At 31.6% G+C, this 13195-nt stretch overlaps 1 protein-coding gene across 8 annotated transcripts in view; it reads right to left on the bottom strand.

The window, feature by feature from the left end:
• Positions 1-13195, bottom strand: part of spire1a (spire-type actin nucleation factor 1a) — a 60824-nt gene that overhangs the window by 21981 nt on the left and 25648 nt on the right. For all 8 annotated transcript variants that reach the window (XM_073821844.1, XM_073821843.1, XM_073821842.1 and 5 more), the window contains exons 3-4: positions 8045-8278; positions 4162-4287 (exon numbers count right to left, since the gene is read on the bottom strand). In XM_073821844.1, coding sequence (XP_073677945.1) covers positions 4162-4287; positions 8045-8278 — 360 coding nt within the window. The remainder of the gene's footprint in view (positions 1-4161; positions 4288-8044; positions 8279-13195) is intronic.

Consider the following 13195-nt stretch of genomic DNA (forward strand, 5'->3'; position numbering starts at 1 on the left):
TAGTGGTTATTTCAGCCGCACCAATTTAACTGTCAAATTACACAACGTCTTCAGTAAACGTCAGCCGAGAATATACTCCCATCTTGTTTGTTTTGAGTGGTTTGACATTTACAGCAAAATAAATGAGATTCACCATAACAGGACCAATGGAATAGGGTATGATTTAATTAGGATTTTTTTTTTTGGCACAGCCTTCGAAATTATGTAAGCTTATTGGGCAGTACAATAAATCATTCTTTTGCTGCCGCCTGGATTGCTTATTAAATTCCTTTAGTGAGCTTGCAGACTCCCTCAGAAGAACTAGAGAAGTAGAGACGTGTCCCCTCTGGGGTTTTCCCTGCCCTGCCCAGATTTAGCATGAATGAACAGAAACACACAGAGCTAATAATATCTGAGCAAAAAAGTCTGATCTCTTAAAGCAATACAACTGTGTTGCATCACAAAACACAAGCCAAAAAGGAACATTTCGTTCATGCATAGAAAAGAAAAAAGAAACACAGACACAGGGGGAAAAACTGTAGACTCTCTGAATCATCGGAGCGAGACTTTTCTGTCAATCTGGCGAAGATCAAAAGAACCGCTTGACTGATTCTGCCTCTTTTTTTGCTGCCCTTTTCCACTCGCTCTCTACACTCCTTTCCCCTAAGGTAGGGGTGATCACTTAATCCAAGTTCTGGAAAAGTACTATGGTGCAGTGCTTAGTTCCAACCTTGATCTAACAAAACTGCCAGCAATACTGCACTTCACTGAATGTTACTTCATACTTTTGATGACACTTTTATTCTAAAATGTGACCCTGGACCACAAAACCAGTCACAAGGGTCAATTTTTCGAAATTGTGATTTATACATCGTCTGAAAGCTGAATAAATAAGCTTTCCATTGATGTATGGTTTGTTGGGATAGGACAACATTTGGCCCAGATCTGGATCCTGAGGGTGCAAAAAATCAAAATATTGAGAAAATCACCTTTAAAGTTGTCCAAATGAAGCTCTTAGCAATGCATATTACTAATCAAACATTAAGTTTTGATATATTTATGGTAGGAAATTTACAAAATATCTTCATGGAACATGATCTTTACCTAATATCCTAATGATTTTTTGCTCAAAAGAAAAAGTAAGACTGGTTTCTGAAAATGAGGGTATTTGAGATGTGTTTGATTTTAAACAGGACTAAATTCTGCACTAGACAAATGGTAGCTCCTGTTTCACCCACAGACATGTGACCTCCACCCAGTGCCACTTGGTGCTGGTGGATTAGGTCTCCTTTTTAAAAGGAGGAGGAGCTATGGTATAGAAAGCAGGTTAAAGCAAACTAATGCCTCTGGGAGAAAGAACACATTCAATAGGATAAGACTCATATTACATGGTGTTCACATGCCACTTGATTACATGTTACAGTTTAAACAGCCACACTCTGTACTAAAGAGGACTAACCTAGGCAGACCATTCATAGAGCAATCCCCTTAAAAAACAGCTTCTTATGAACATTGTCAAGTTTAGGGTTACACAATACAAAAAAAGAATGTTCGCGAATTTTAAATGAATTCTAAAAAAAAAAAAGTGTGTATTTGTAACATTGTAAGCAGTAATAAAAACAAAATGCACAATATAATATATACAATAAATAATTAATTTCAAAAGTAGATAATGTAATTACAGATGTTTTGGACTTGAGGTCTTTTATACTGTACACCATCAGTCAAAAGTTTTTGAACAGTAATGTTTTTTAAAGAAGTCTCTTCTGTTCACAAAACCTAAAGTAAAGCAAAAATATAAATATAATAAAAATATAAAATTTATATTTATTTAAATAATATTTTTTTTTCTTTTTTAAATAACTGTTTTTGATTTGAATATATTTTAAAATGTAATTTATTTCTGTGATTAAATCTACATTTTCAACATCATGACTCCAGTCTTCAATGTCATGATCCTACAGAAATCATTCTAAAATGCTGATTTGCTGTTCAAGAAACATTTTTTATTATTATTATCAATACCTGAAACAGGTTAGTACATTTTTAAGGATTCTTTTATGAATCGGCATTTATCTGAAATAAAACACTTTTGTAACATTCTACAATATACCATTCAAAAGCCATTTCTGAAGGTTCATCTGACTGGAGTAATGATGCTAAAATTCATCATTTTAAAATATATACAAGTAGAAAACAGTTATTTTAATTAGTAAAAAATATATTAAAATGTTACTGTTTTTGTTGTACTTTGGACCAAATAAATATAGGCTTTGTGAGCAGAAGAGACTTCTTTAAAAACATTACAAATCTTACTAGTGTTTATAAAATAATTATTAATTAACATGTCAGTGGATGTTGTTTGATAGTGAAATGTGATCAAGTAATGGCAGGTTAAACTGTTTATAATTGATAAAGAAAACTTCAGAGAGGACCTTTTCAAAAAAAAAAGTTTCTGCATGACTTGAGGGGAACAGGTTCAAGACATGCAGTTAATGGAATGTATGAGAGCTTTGTTATATGCAAATATTGCGTTTACGAGTTAAAGAGTGTTAGCATCTCAGTACTGTAGACAAACCAAAGCACCACAAATCACAGAATCCCACCATAAAAAAATTAAAATTCTGACCCTCCATGCATGTTTACGTGCAAATCGAAGCATGTGCATGCAATGTGGTAGTGTCCAAAATGGCACTAGGGTGATACGGAGGAGAAGAATTGTTGCATTATGTTGTTATTCTATTTTTTTTCGAGCACAAAAAGTATTCTTGTAGTTTCACAAAAGTATCGTTGAACCACTGACATCATGTGGAGTATTTTGTCGATGTTCTTGGTACCTTTCTGGACCTTAAACATAGTGTCTATAGAGAGTCAGAGAGCTCTTGGATTTCATAAAAATATCTTCATTTGTGTTCCGAAGATGAATAAAGGTCTTAAAGGTTTGGAACATCATGAGGATTAGAAATTAATGACAGAATTTTTATTTTTGGGTTAACTAACCCTTTAATTGTGTCCTTGTTATAATTAAAAGGGATTATAGAAGGATCTCCTTTAATGCTGAAGGGAAAAAAAAAGATATCACAGATGTAGATGTGAACGTCTACTGAAAGAACTCCAGGAAAAAACAGTCTTAAAACCTGATGAAACAAGCATATGACAATCCAATGTTGGTTTCAATCCACCTCCACAGTCTTCAGCCTATTGATGAGTCACTTATGCTGTCAGCCTACTACCTCTATTCAAATTAGTAACACAAACATCCTCATCAGGCTTTCAACACGGTATTATACGTGTTTTCAGCAAGGCTGGGTTTTGAAACTAGTTTCATGATTAATTTAGATTCTGATTCACAAGCTTGCGATTTGATATAGATTATTTTGGACATTTATATCAGGTACAGTACATGCCAAATTTTCTCAAGTAAAAAATAAAATCTCTCAATTAATGCTGTAAAATATACATGAGAGTCAGTTGGTACTACATTACTATATTAATGAACGTTCTCTGCTGCTTTTCTTGAACTGAGGCGCTACAGCAATCTGTCACTCCATATGCGTATACTACGCCAGAGCATGTACACATGGAACGAGCCGGATGATGAGCTCGTGCTCGGGACAGTTGGACGTGGCTGTGTATCAAAGGTAAAAAATGATAAAAATACTGTTCAGTTTCACGCAAAAAACGATCGTTTCGTGTCTTAGGACATCAACGTATCGTCACGAGCAGCAGGGTGTAATTTGGATTTGTCTGTGCATGTTTTGTTTTTTTTACTTTTAAAGGTCTGGTGCCCATCCACTGCCATTATGTGGCTGACAGACTGCACTGGTTTTCATTAAAAATCGTCGTTTGTGTTCTGCTGAGGAAACAAAGTCACCTACATATTGCATGCCCTGGGGGTAAGAAGGTAAACATCAAATTTTCATTTTTGGGTGAGCTATCCCTTTAAGAATCAATATTGTTTTGTAAAAATGAGAATCGATTAAAATAGGCAAATCGATAGTTTTTACACAGCCCTAGTATTCAGTACTGTATTATATGCCTTCTGTGGTTTCAGAAATGAGAAATTTCTAAAAATGTGTGCATTTTTGATTTTAAAAAAAGCAGTTTCATAAATGGAACAAAAACTAAATGAACTGACTATTGGCATATGAATAGACATGTGTGTCACATGAGGGTTATTACCTCTTTGGCACTCTTGATCTTCTCCAAAAAGGTGCGTAGCTCCTTGGTTTCTGCGTACAGGGCTCGACATACGGCCTGGTAGTGGTTGGGCGCATCTGATGGACTGGGGAGGTGAGACGTGCACAGCTGGAAAAGAGAAAACAGTGCGATCACAGCATTAGAGACAAACTTTATGCCAGCAGAACCTGTATGACCTAAAATATTTACTTTAAGGTGATGACAAATTTGGATGACAACATTTCGGATGACCTCTCTCTTTAAATACCATCTTTAATTTAAAGATTTAAATAACTATTATAATTTCATTTACTTACAAACCCTAATTTATGACATATGTTATTCCCCCGTAGATTGAGACCAAAAAACGAATAAGAGGAAATTGAATTTTTAATCTGATTTGTTTCCCATTTAAATGTTGCTATAAATACACAGAAAGACTCTTAAACATTCCACTGCTTTGGTCCATTCATAAGCAAATTGGTTACAGTACGACTACAAATCATTAGTAATTGTTCTGTTTGTCAACAAGTCTCTTTCTAAAATAGCCAACTGTGTTTTAGAGGACAGAAGTGCATTTAAGGTCAATGCAGGTCTCTGTCTGATAAGTTAATCCTTGCAGCTTTTACACAGACATTTCAGAAAACCATCCTCCGAATCTGACTAAAAAGTTAACACATTATGTTTTGGCACATAGCTGGGAGCCAAACCCAAATCTTTCACGCCTGTCAGGTCAAAAACACAGGCATGTTTGAAGTTCAGTGTCTCAGGTATGACGTGCGTTTTAAAATGCACAATTACGCCGACCAAATACACCTCCAACCGGCTTAATCACATTTTCCCCACACCTTCCCTTGAGCTCTGCCCTCTTCAGGAATGCCATACACAGCGCAGATGCACCATCTCCATGACGTGTTTTGCTAAGGAATCACGCCGGACGAGAATACTGTCTACGACAAGGGAAAGTGAACACAAAACCTGCTAGACCTGACTGGAGAGAGATACGAAGCAAAAACAGGCAAAAAAGAAAACCATTTAAGAAAGATTGTGTCAGCGGAAGTTAAAGAAACACTCCAGGAACCCTTTTATTTTTCCATTCCACACAAATGGAATGAGATAATGAAAGAGGCACATGCCTCAAAGCTAATCTTTTGTTCTCGTCTTCTTCATTTCCGTCAATCTTTCTCTGTCTAAATACAGAATTTAAAAGGTTTCACCAGGTTCAGCTTGGAGAAATCTAATGTCACGGTTCATTTCAGCAGCCAACCTCATCATTGAAGTCGGAGACTGAAAGGAAGGCATGAAAGGACAGACATTACCTAACAAGTCCTGAAATGGCCTTGTAGAACATACTGTGACCCAAACTGACCATTAGGAGTTTGTCATTATTTGTCATTTGACAGCTTTCATGGTGATAACCAAGTTAGAATACATTAAAAGCTATTCCTTATTATGATTTTAACTCATGTGAATGCTAGTATCTTGTGTGGTATCAGTCTGGTTATATTCTTTCCCCCTCAGGAAAGAGCTTCTCCATTAGCGTATTGATAAATATGACTGTAAATTAAAATAACTGCTGCTGCTAAGTGTCTGAAGGCCTTTATGGAGTCTCAGGGTAATGTGTTACTGGAGTAGGCCTGAGGGAGCAGCATAATGAAAACCAGCTGAGAGAGTAACTCTCAGTAAATAACCCTCACACAGATCTTAAGAGAGAGCAGATAAACCCAACTCAGGATCTGTGAGGAAGGTCTTGCTTCCCAAGATCCACAATTGTTGAATAATGGTGCTAAAATCTATTCAAATATTAAAATTCAATATGAATTAATTAATATAATAATATATATGTGAATGAGTTATAATTAATACAATTATTATATTTCATTAAAATTACTTATTAACTTAGATTTATATTTTATATATATATAAAATATACTTATATTTTGATTAATGAAAATAGCAGTTGTGCATTGTATTCCATAAATTGTTGTGCATTTAATAAATAAATATGTAGTTTTGATGTTAAAGTATTTAAAAATCTAATTAATTATTTAAAAATATATATATTTTATTTAATTAAAAATGTATATTTCAAATTGTTTGTTTTTATAAAGTTAAATAGCTTTAGTAAATTGTACCTCATACATTTCATGTATAAAATAAATAAATATATAATTTAGATTTTAAAATATTTAGATATATTCATATATTCTTATGTATAATTCAAAAAGCAATATTTATACAAATTTGATGCAAATTAATTAACAATATTTAATTTAATTGAAAAGGGTATATTTTAAATTTGTCTGTTTTTATTCACATATATTATTATATAAATAGTTAATAGCATTTATAAAATATATCCGATGCATTTTATTATGTAACAAATAAATTAATGTATTAATAAACTAATTATACTTAGTAAAATTATATTTTAACATATTAAATAAGTATTTCAATTATGGTAACATTTTGATTAATGATCATTATATGTTATTGATATTATGCATTTAATAAACAAATATGTAGTTTTGATGTTAAAATATTCAAAAATGGAAAAAAAAAATATTTGTGCAAATTAATTAATAATATTTTATTTAATGTATATTTCAAATTTGACAGTTTTTTTTTATAAAATATCGATAAAAATTATGAATTAAATTAAATTAAATAGCATTAGTAAATTGTACCCCATACATTTGATATATAAAATAAATAAATATATAATTTAGATTATAAAATATTTAGACAGATATTCATATATTCTTATAATATTGTACTGAATTAAAAATGTATATTTAAAATTTGACTGTTTTTACAAAATGTTGATAAAATTATAAATACAATTAAATAGCATTAGTACATAATACCCCATACATTTAAAAAAAAATACATAATTTTGATTTTAAAAATATTATATATTCCTATATATTTTTATATATAATTTTTAAAAAGCAATATTTATGCACATTTTTATGCAAATTGTTTAACAACAATATTTTATTGAATTAAAAATGTATATTTCAAGTTTTTAATCAAATGCTGATAAAATTGTAAATAAAATATGTATGGGGTACAATTTACTAATGCTTTTTCATTTTATTTATAATTTTATCATTTTATAAAAACAGCCAAATTTGAAATACAAATTTTTAATTAAATAAAATATTGTTGTTAATTAATTTGCATAAAATGTGCATTAATATTATTTTTTTGAATTATATATATAAGAATATGTCAAAATATTATTTTAATCAATTATATATTTATTTATTATATATACATCAAATGTATAGGTTACAATTTACTATTGCCATTTAATTTTATGTATATAATAAATAAATATATAAGTTTAATTTAAAAAACATTTTGACAGAATTGTATATATTATTATATAAATAGTTAATAGCATTTGTAAAATGTATCCAATGCATTTTATTATGTAACAAATAAATACATTCATGAGATATGACCTGAGAATGGCAAATGGGATGAGATTAAATACATTTAAATAAAAAATGTAAATTAAAATGAATCAATTAAAGGGATAGTTCACCCAAAAATGAAAATTCTGTCATTAATTACTTACCCTTATGGTACACAGAAGAGAAGACATTGTTAAATATAAATCATTATTTTTGTTTTCTTTGCGCACAAAGGTATTTTCATAGCGGTTGAACCACTGGACTATTTTAATGATGTCCTTACTACCTTTCTGGGCCTTGAACTTGTCAGTTGTGTTGCTGTCTATGCAGGGTCAGAAAGCTCTCAGATTTTATAAAAAAATATCTTGATTTGTGTTCTGAAGATGTCAAACATCACTTGTGTTAATCGGACTGGTGGGCCAATTATCAGCCTAGCCCATGTATAACGCTGCATAAATACTCACAGAAATTATATCACGGTACCCACGGATGTTGGAGACTTCTGTGGGTTCTTCCTCTCCCTCGTCCTCTTCCTCCGTGGCCTCATATCCCTCATCGGGACAGTCTGTTTCTGTGTCTGCCATGTTGGTCATGAGGTCGATGAGCTGCTCCAGAGGAGGGCTGAGCTCTCTCTCCTCATGCTCCTTCAGGCCGTAATCCAAAGCCTTGTAGATCATTATACCCAGAGACTCTATGATCTGTAACACACACACAGTCACATTCATTAAGCAAAAATAAATCACCATTAAATCATGACATCAGATGAAACAAGTGCTATGACCTCAGTTTTTACGAGCCATATCATGACCACTGATAAAAGGCATCAGAGAGTAGCTCAAAAGAAAGAAAGAAAAAAAAAAAAAAGAGTGAACAACGTCTTGTGTAAGCCTCATTACAGTCTTATGACTCTCAGAAGCCTACATGCTTTAATGGAGGGGGAATTCAGATGTTCAGATTCAACAAATGCTAGGCATTTGACTCAAACAGAGTTTGAAAAGTAAGTGGTCCTACAGTAAATTCATGGTAAATGATGGAGATTTGCAGACGGAAAAGCATTCTGACTGTATCGTTGCACACTGTGTTAGTGGTTGTGCGAGTATGAAAACCCATTTAGTTTATATCTAGCAATTCTGACTTTTTTCTTCTAGGTCCTACTTTTTTCCCCCTCGCAAATGCAAGCTTATATCTCCCAATTCTGACTCCCCCCCCCCCCCCCCCTCACACTTCTGACTTTTCATGCAAATGCAAGTTTGTATCTCACAATTCAGACTTTTTTTCCTTGCAAATGCAAGTTTATATTTTCCAGTTCTGATTTTTTCTTTTAAATGCGAGTTCATATCTCTCAGTTCTGACTTTTTTCCTTGCAATTCTGATCAAATTTTATATCTCGCAATTCTGATCAAAGTTTATATCTCGCAATTATAACTTTCTCACAATTGTGAGTATATAACTCGCAATTCTGACTTTTTTTCTTGCAAATGCGAGTTTATATCTCGCAATTCTGACTTTTTCTTGCAAATGCGAGTTTATATCTCGCAATTCTGACTTTTTTTCTTGTGAATGTGAGCAATTCTGACTTTATTTCTCAGAATTGTGACTTTACTACTGTGAATTGAGTTTATTTCTAAGAATTGCAAGTTCTGACTTTTTTTCCTCGCAATTCAGAATTTTTTCTTGCAAATGCGAGTTTATATCTCGCAATTCTGACTTTTTTCTTTGCAATTGTGAGAAATTTTGACTTTATTTTTCAGAACTGTGACTATTACTGTGAATTGAGTTTATTTCTAAAAATTTCAAGTTCTGACTTTTTTTTTCCTCGCAATTCAGAATTTTTTCTTGCAAATGCGAGTTTATATCTCGCAATTCTGACTTTTTTTTCTTGTGAATGTGAGTTTATATCTCGCAATTCTGACTTTTTTTTCTTGTGAATGTGAGTTTATATCTCGCAATTCTGAGTTTTTTTTTCTTGTGAATGCGAGTTCATATCTCACAATTCTGACTTTTTTCTTTGCAATTGTGAGAAATTCTGACTTTATTTTTCAGAATTGTGACTTTATTACTGTGAATTGAGAGTTTAATTCTAAGAACGGCAAGTTCTGACTTTTTTTTCCCCCTCGCAGTTTTCTCGCAATTGCAAGTTTGTATCTTGTAATTCAGACTTTTTTTCTCACAAATGTGAGTATATATCTCACAATTCTGACTTTTTTCTTGCAAATGCGAGTTTATATTGAGAAATTCAGATTTTTTTCTTTCAGTTCTGGCTTTTTTTCTCGCTAATATGAGTGTGTATATATCGCAATTCTGACTTTTTTCTTTGCAATTGTGAGAAATTCTGACTTTATTATTCAGAATTGTGACTTTATTACTGTGAATTGAGTTTATTTCTAAAAATTTCAAGTTCTGACTTTTTTTTCCTCGCAATTCTGATTTTTTTTCTCGCAAATGCAAGTTTATATCTCCCAATTCTGACTTTTTTCCTTGCAAATGCGAGCAATTCTGACTTTATTTCTCAGAATTGTGACTTTATTACTCTGAATTGAGAGTTTAATTCTAAGAACAGCAAGTTCTGACTTTTTTCCCCCTCGCAATTTGGAGTTTTCTCGCAATTGCAAGTTTGTATCTTGTAATTCAGACTTTTTTTCTCGCAAATGTGAGTTATCATCTCGCAATTCAGCCTTTTTTCTCGCAAATGCAAGTATATATCTCAAAATTCAGCCTTTTTTCTCGCAAATGCAAGTATATATCTCAAAATTCTGACTTTTTTTCTCGCAAATGCGAGTTTATATTGAGAAATTTAGATTTTTTTTCTTTCAGTTCTGGCTTTTTTTCTCGCTAATATGAGTGTGTATATCGCAATTCTGACTTTATAAATCTCAACTGCGAGTTTATATATATATATATATATAAGTCAGAATTGCGAGATGTAAACTCGAAATTGCGAGAAACAAACCAGAGATAAAAAGTCGCAATTACCTTTTAATTTTTTATTCAGTGGTGGAAACAGACTTCCATACATAAGACGGTTTCGTTCGGCTTTTGGCGCATAAACATTATATTCGAACATTAATCAAACTCCTGTTATCGTTTTCTTTAAGAAATTTTAATTACAATAATTATTGTTTTACTGCCCAGCCCTATGACACATTACAGCCTACAGTATATAAAGTTCCTAAAAACAACAGCAATGTTTATTTTGTGCCTCAGGGCCAGTGAAAACGAGTACTTTTCAGTGCATCATGTTTCCAGATAAATATGAACACACGCAGTATCCCGACATTACCCACCATGTGCCTGACTGTTTCTGTAAACAAAGATGCCCTCTGTTATCATATGAGCCATCAAGCAGTTGATTGACTGGCCTAGTGTTGTTTTGTACCAGTTCAATTCAATCAAGTCAGAGTAAGTTCAGGCAGCAGGAGCGGATGTACTCATGAAAATCAGCCTGGGAAACACCACAGCTTGCGCTCACATCGGGAGACTGACATGACCCGACAGCCAACGAGCGATCAATTAAACCTAACTAATACAATTGAGCTGCGAGAACAGTTCATGCAGAGCAAAATTACATTACGCAATTACTGAACGAGTGGTAAAGCCAAGTGTTTTTGTTCATGCAAGACATGCCAAAACAGCAAATAGAAGGCCTGAACTAGATCAAATAAGGAAATGCAGATTCGTCCTCAACCCTTTGTCAATAAACTACATCTAGACTCAAACATACAGAGAATGAATCATGTTTATAAAGGAGGTTCTACGAAACACATTATCAGTGAGAAGATAAAAACCATCGTAACCAAGTCTCCTAAACATTACAGGACTTCCACTCTATATCAATATTGACATATTTCCAGGTGTGGATTTGCAGAAGTGCAGACTTGCTAACAACATGCTGTGTTCCAGACTTTAATCCTCTTCATGGGGAAAACAAATATTATAAGTGTCCTGCTCTTATGTAATCTAATCCTCTGTGTAATACATTGCAGTGAGTCCAGAATGTGTGGGATTGTAAACGCAGAAAGGGCCCTAAACAGTTTGTAGATTCATTCATTACTAACAGACTTGTTTTTCTATGTTAAATAACAGTAAAATACTAGGAGTGGGCAGTATAAACAATTTTGTATCACCATAATGGTATAAATAGGGATCCATTAACAGTATAATAATTCTGGTCAAAACAGATGATTATAATTTCCAGAATAATTATAATTATCACCAACAAACGGTCAATATTAAAATGCTACACTATTAAACAAAATCAGTGTTTTAAACGCTATCATGTTCACAACATTATAATTTGCAGTATGAAAAATGAGATTTGCTTAAAATTACATTTAACTGTTATTACATAATATATGTATTTTTTTTAAAGATTCATTTTAAGTAAGCATTACATATTGGAGTAGGTAATTACAATGTTAAAATAGAGGCAGTGTTATTTTTGTTAATATTAAGAATTGTTTTTATATTTATTATAGTTTTCAGTAATTCTGTTATTTATAGCATTGTTTCTTTTCTCTTTTTTTTAAATATGTCTATATAATATTTATTATTTTTTTATAAAGGTTTAATTTAGTTATTTTAGTTTTAGTTATTTTAGTACTTTACTTAATAAAGTAAATGAAAAATGTTACCTCACAACTAGTTAAAATGAATATTCTTTTTTTTTTTTTTCATTTTAAGTAATGGAAATGAATGATATATATAAAAGAATATATATGAATATGAATATAAATTGAAAAATCTGTATTTTTATTTAAGTTATTATATTAGAATTTACTAACATACATTTAATTTTCTGTTATGAAATGATTATTATTATTATTATTATTATTATTATTAAAATTTACTAACAAAATAAACAAAATTATCATAGTGTTGATATTATTATTATTTTATTATATACTAGCAATATAAATTATTTTTTATATTTTAGTATAACAAATTATTAGTATTAGTATTATTACTACATATTTTATTATATTCATTAGTATTACATATTTGTGATTTTAACTATTTATTTTGCTTAAATTATAATTTTTGGAAATTGTTGTTTATGCTAATGGTTTCTTTAAAAAAATATGTCTATATAATATTTATTATTTTTATATAGGTTTCATTTAGTTTTAGTTATTTTAGTACTTCACTTAAAGTAAGCAAAAAAAAAGGTTGTCTTGCTACCAGTTAAAAAAAATTTTTTTTTTTTTTTTTTGGTTTTAGTTTTTGACTTTCTTGTATAGAGTAAATTATATAATACTATTCATTCTGTAAATATGTAAATATATATATATATATATGTGTGTGTGTGTGTGTGTGTGTGTGTGTGTGTGTGTGTGTGTGAGTGTGTGTGTGTGTGTGTGTGTGTGTGTGTGTGTGTGTGCGTGTGTACTTTTTTCAAATATATCATGTTTTGCTGAGAAGCATTACTCCATGTTTCTTTGTGAAGCTGAAGGCAGGACTTATGTCATTTATACGTGAATGCCACAAATATCTCAGTCTATAAACTCCGTCACAAACACAATCATTCACTGATGTCCTTTTATTCCACCTTTTCCAGGTGTGGTCAACATCAACAAAGCATCAAACATCCACCTCAATTACACATCTGGGAGAGGCAG

This window comes from Garra rufa, chromosome 17 (genome assembly GCF_049309525.1).
Source record: "Garra rufa chromosome 17, GarRuf1.0, whole genome shotgun sequence".
Lineage (NCBI taxonomy): Eukaryota > Metazoa > Chordata > Actinopteri > Cypriniformes > Cyprinidae > Garra > Garra rufa.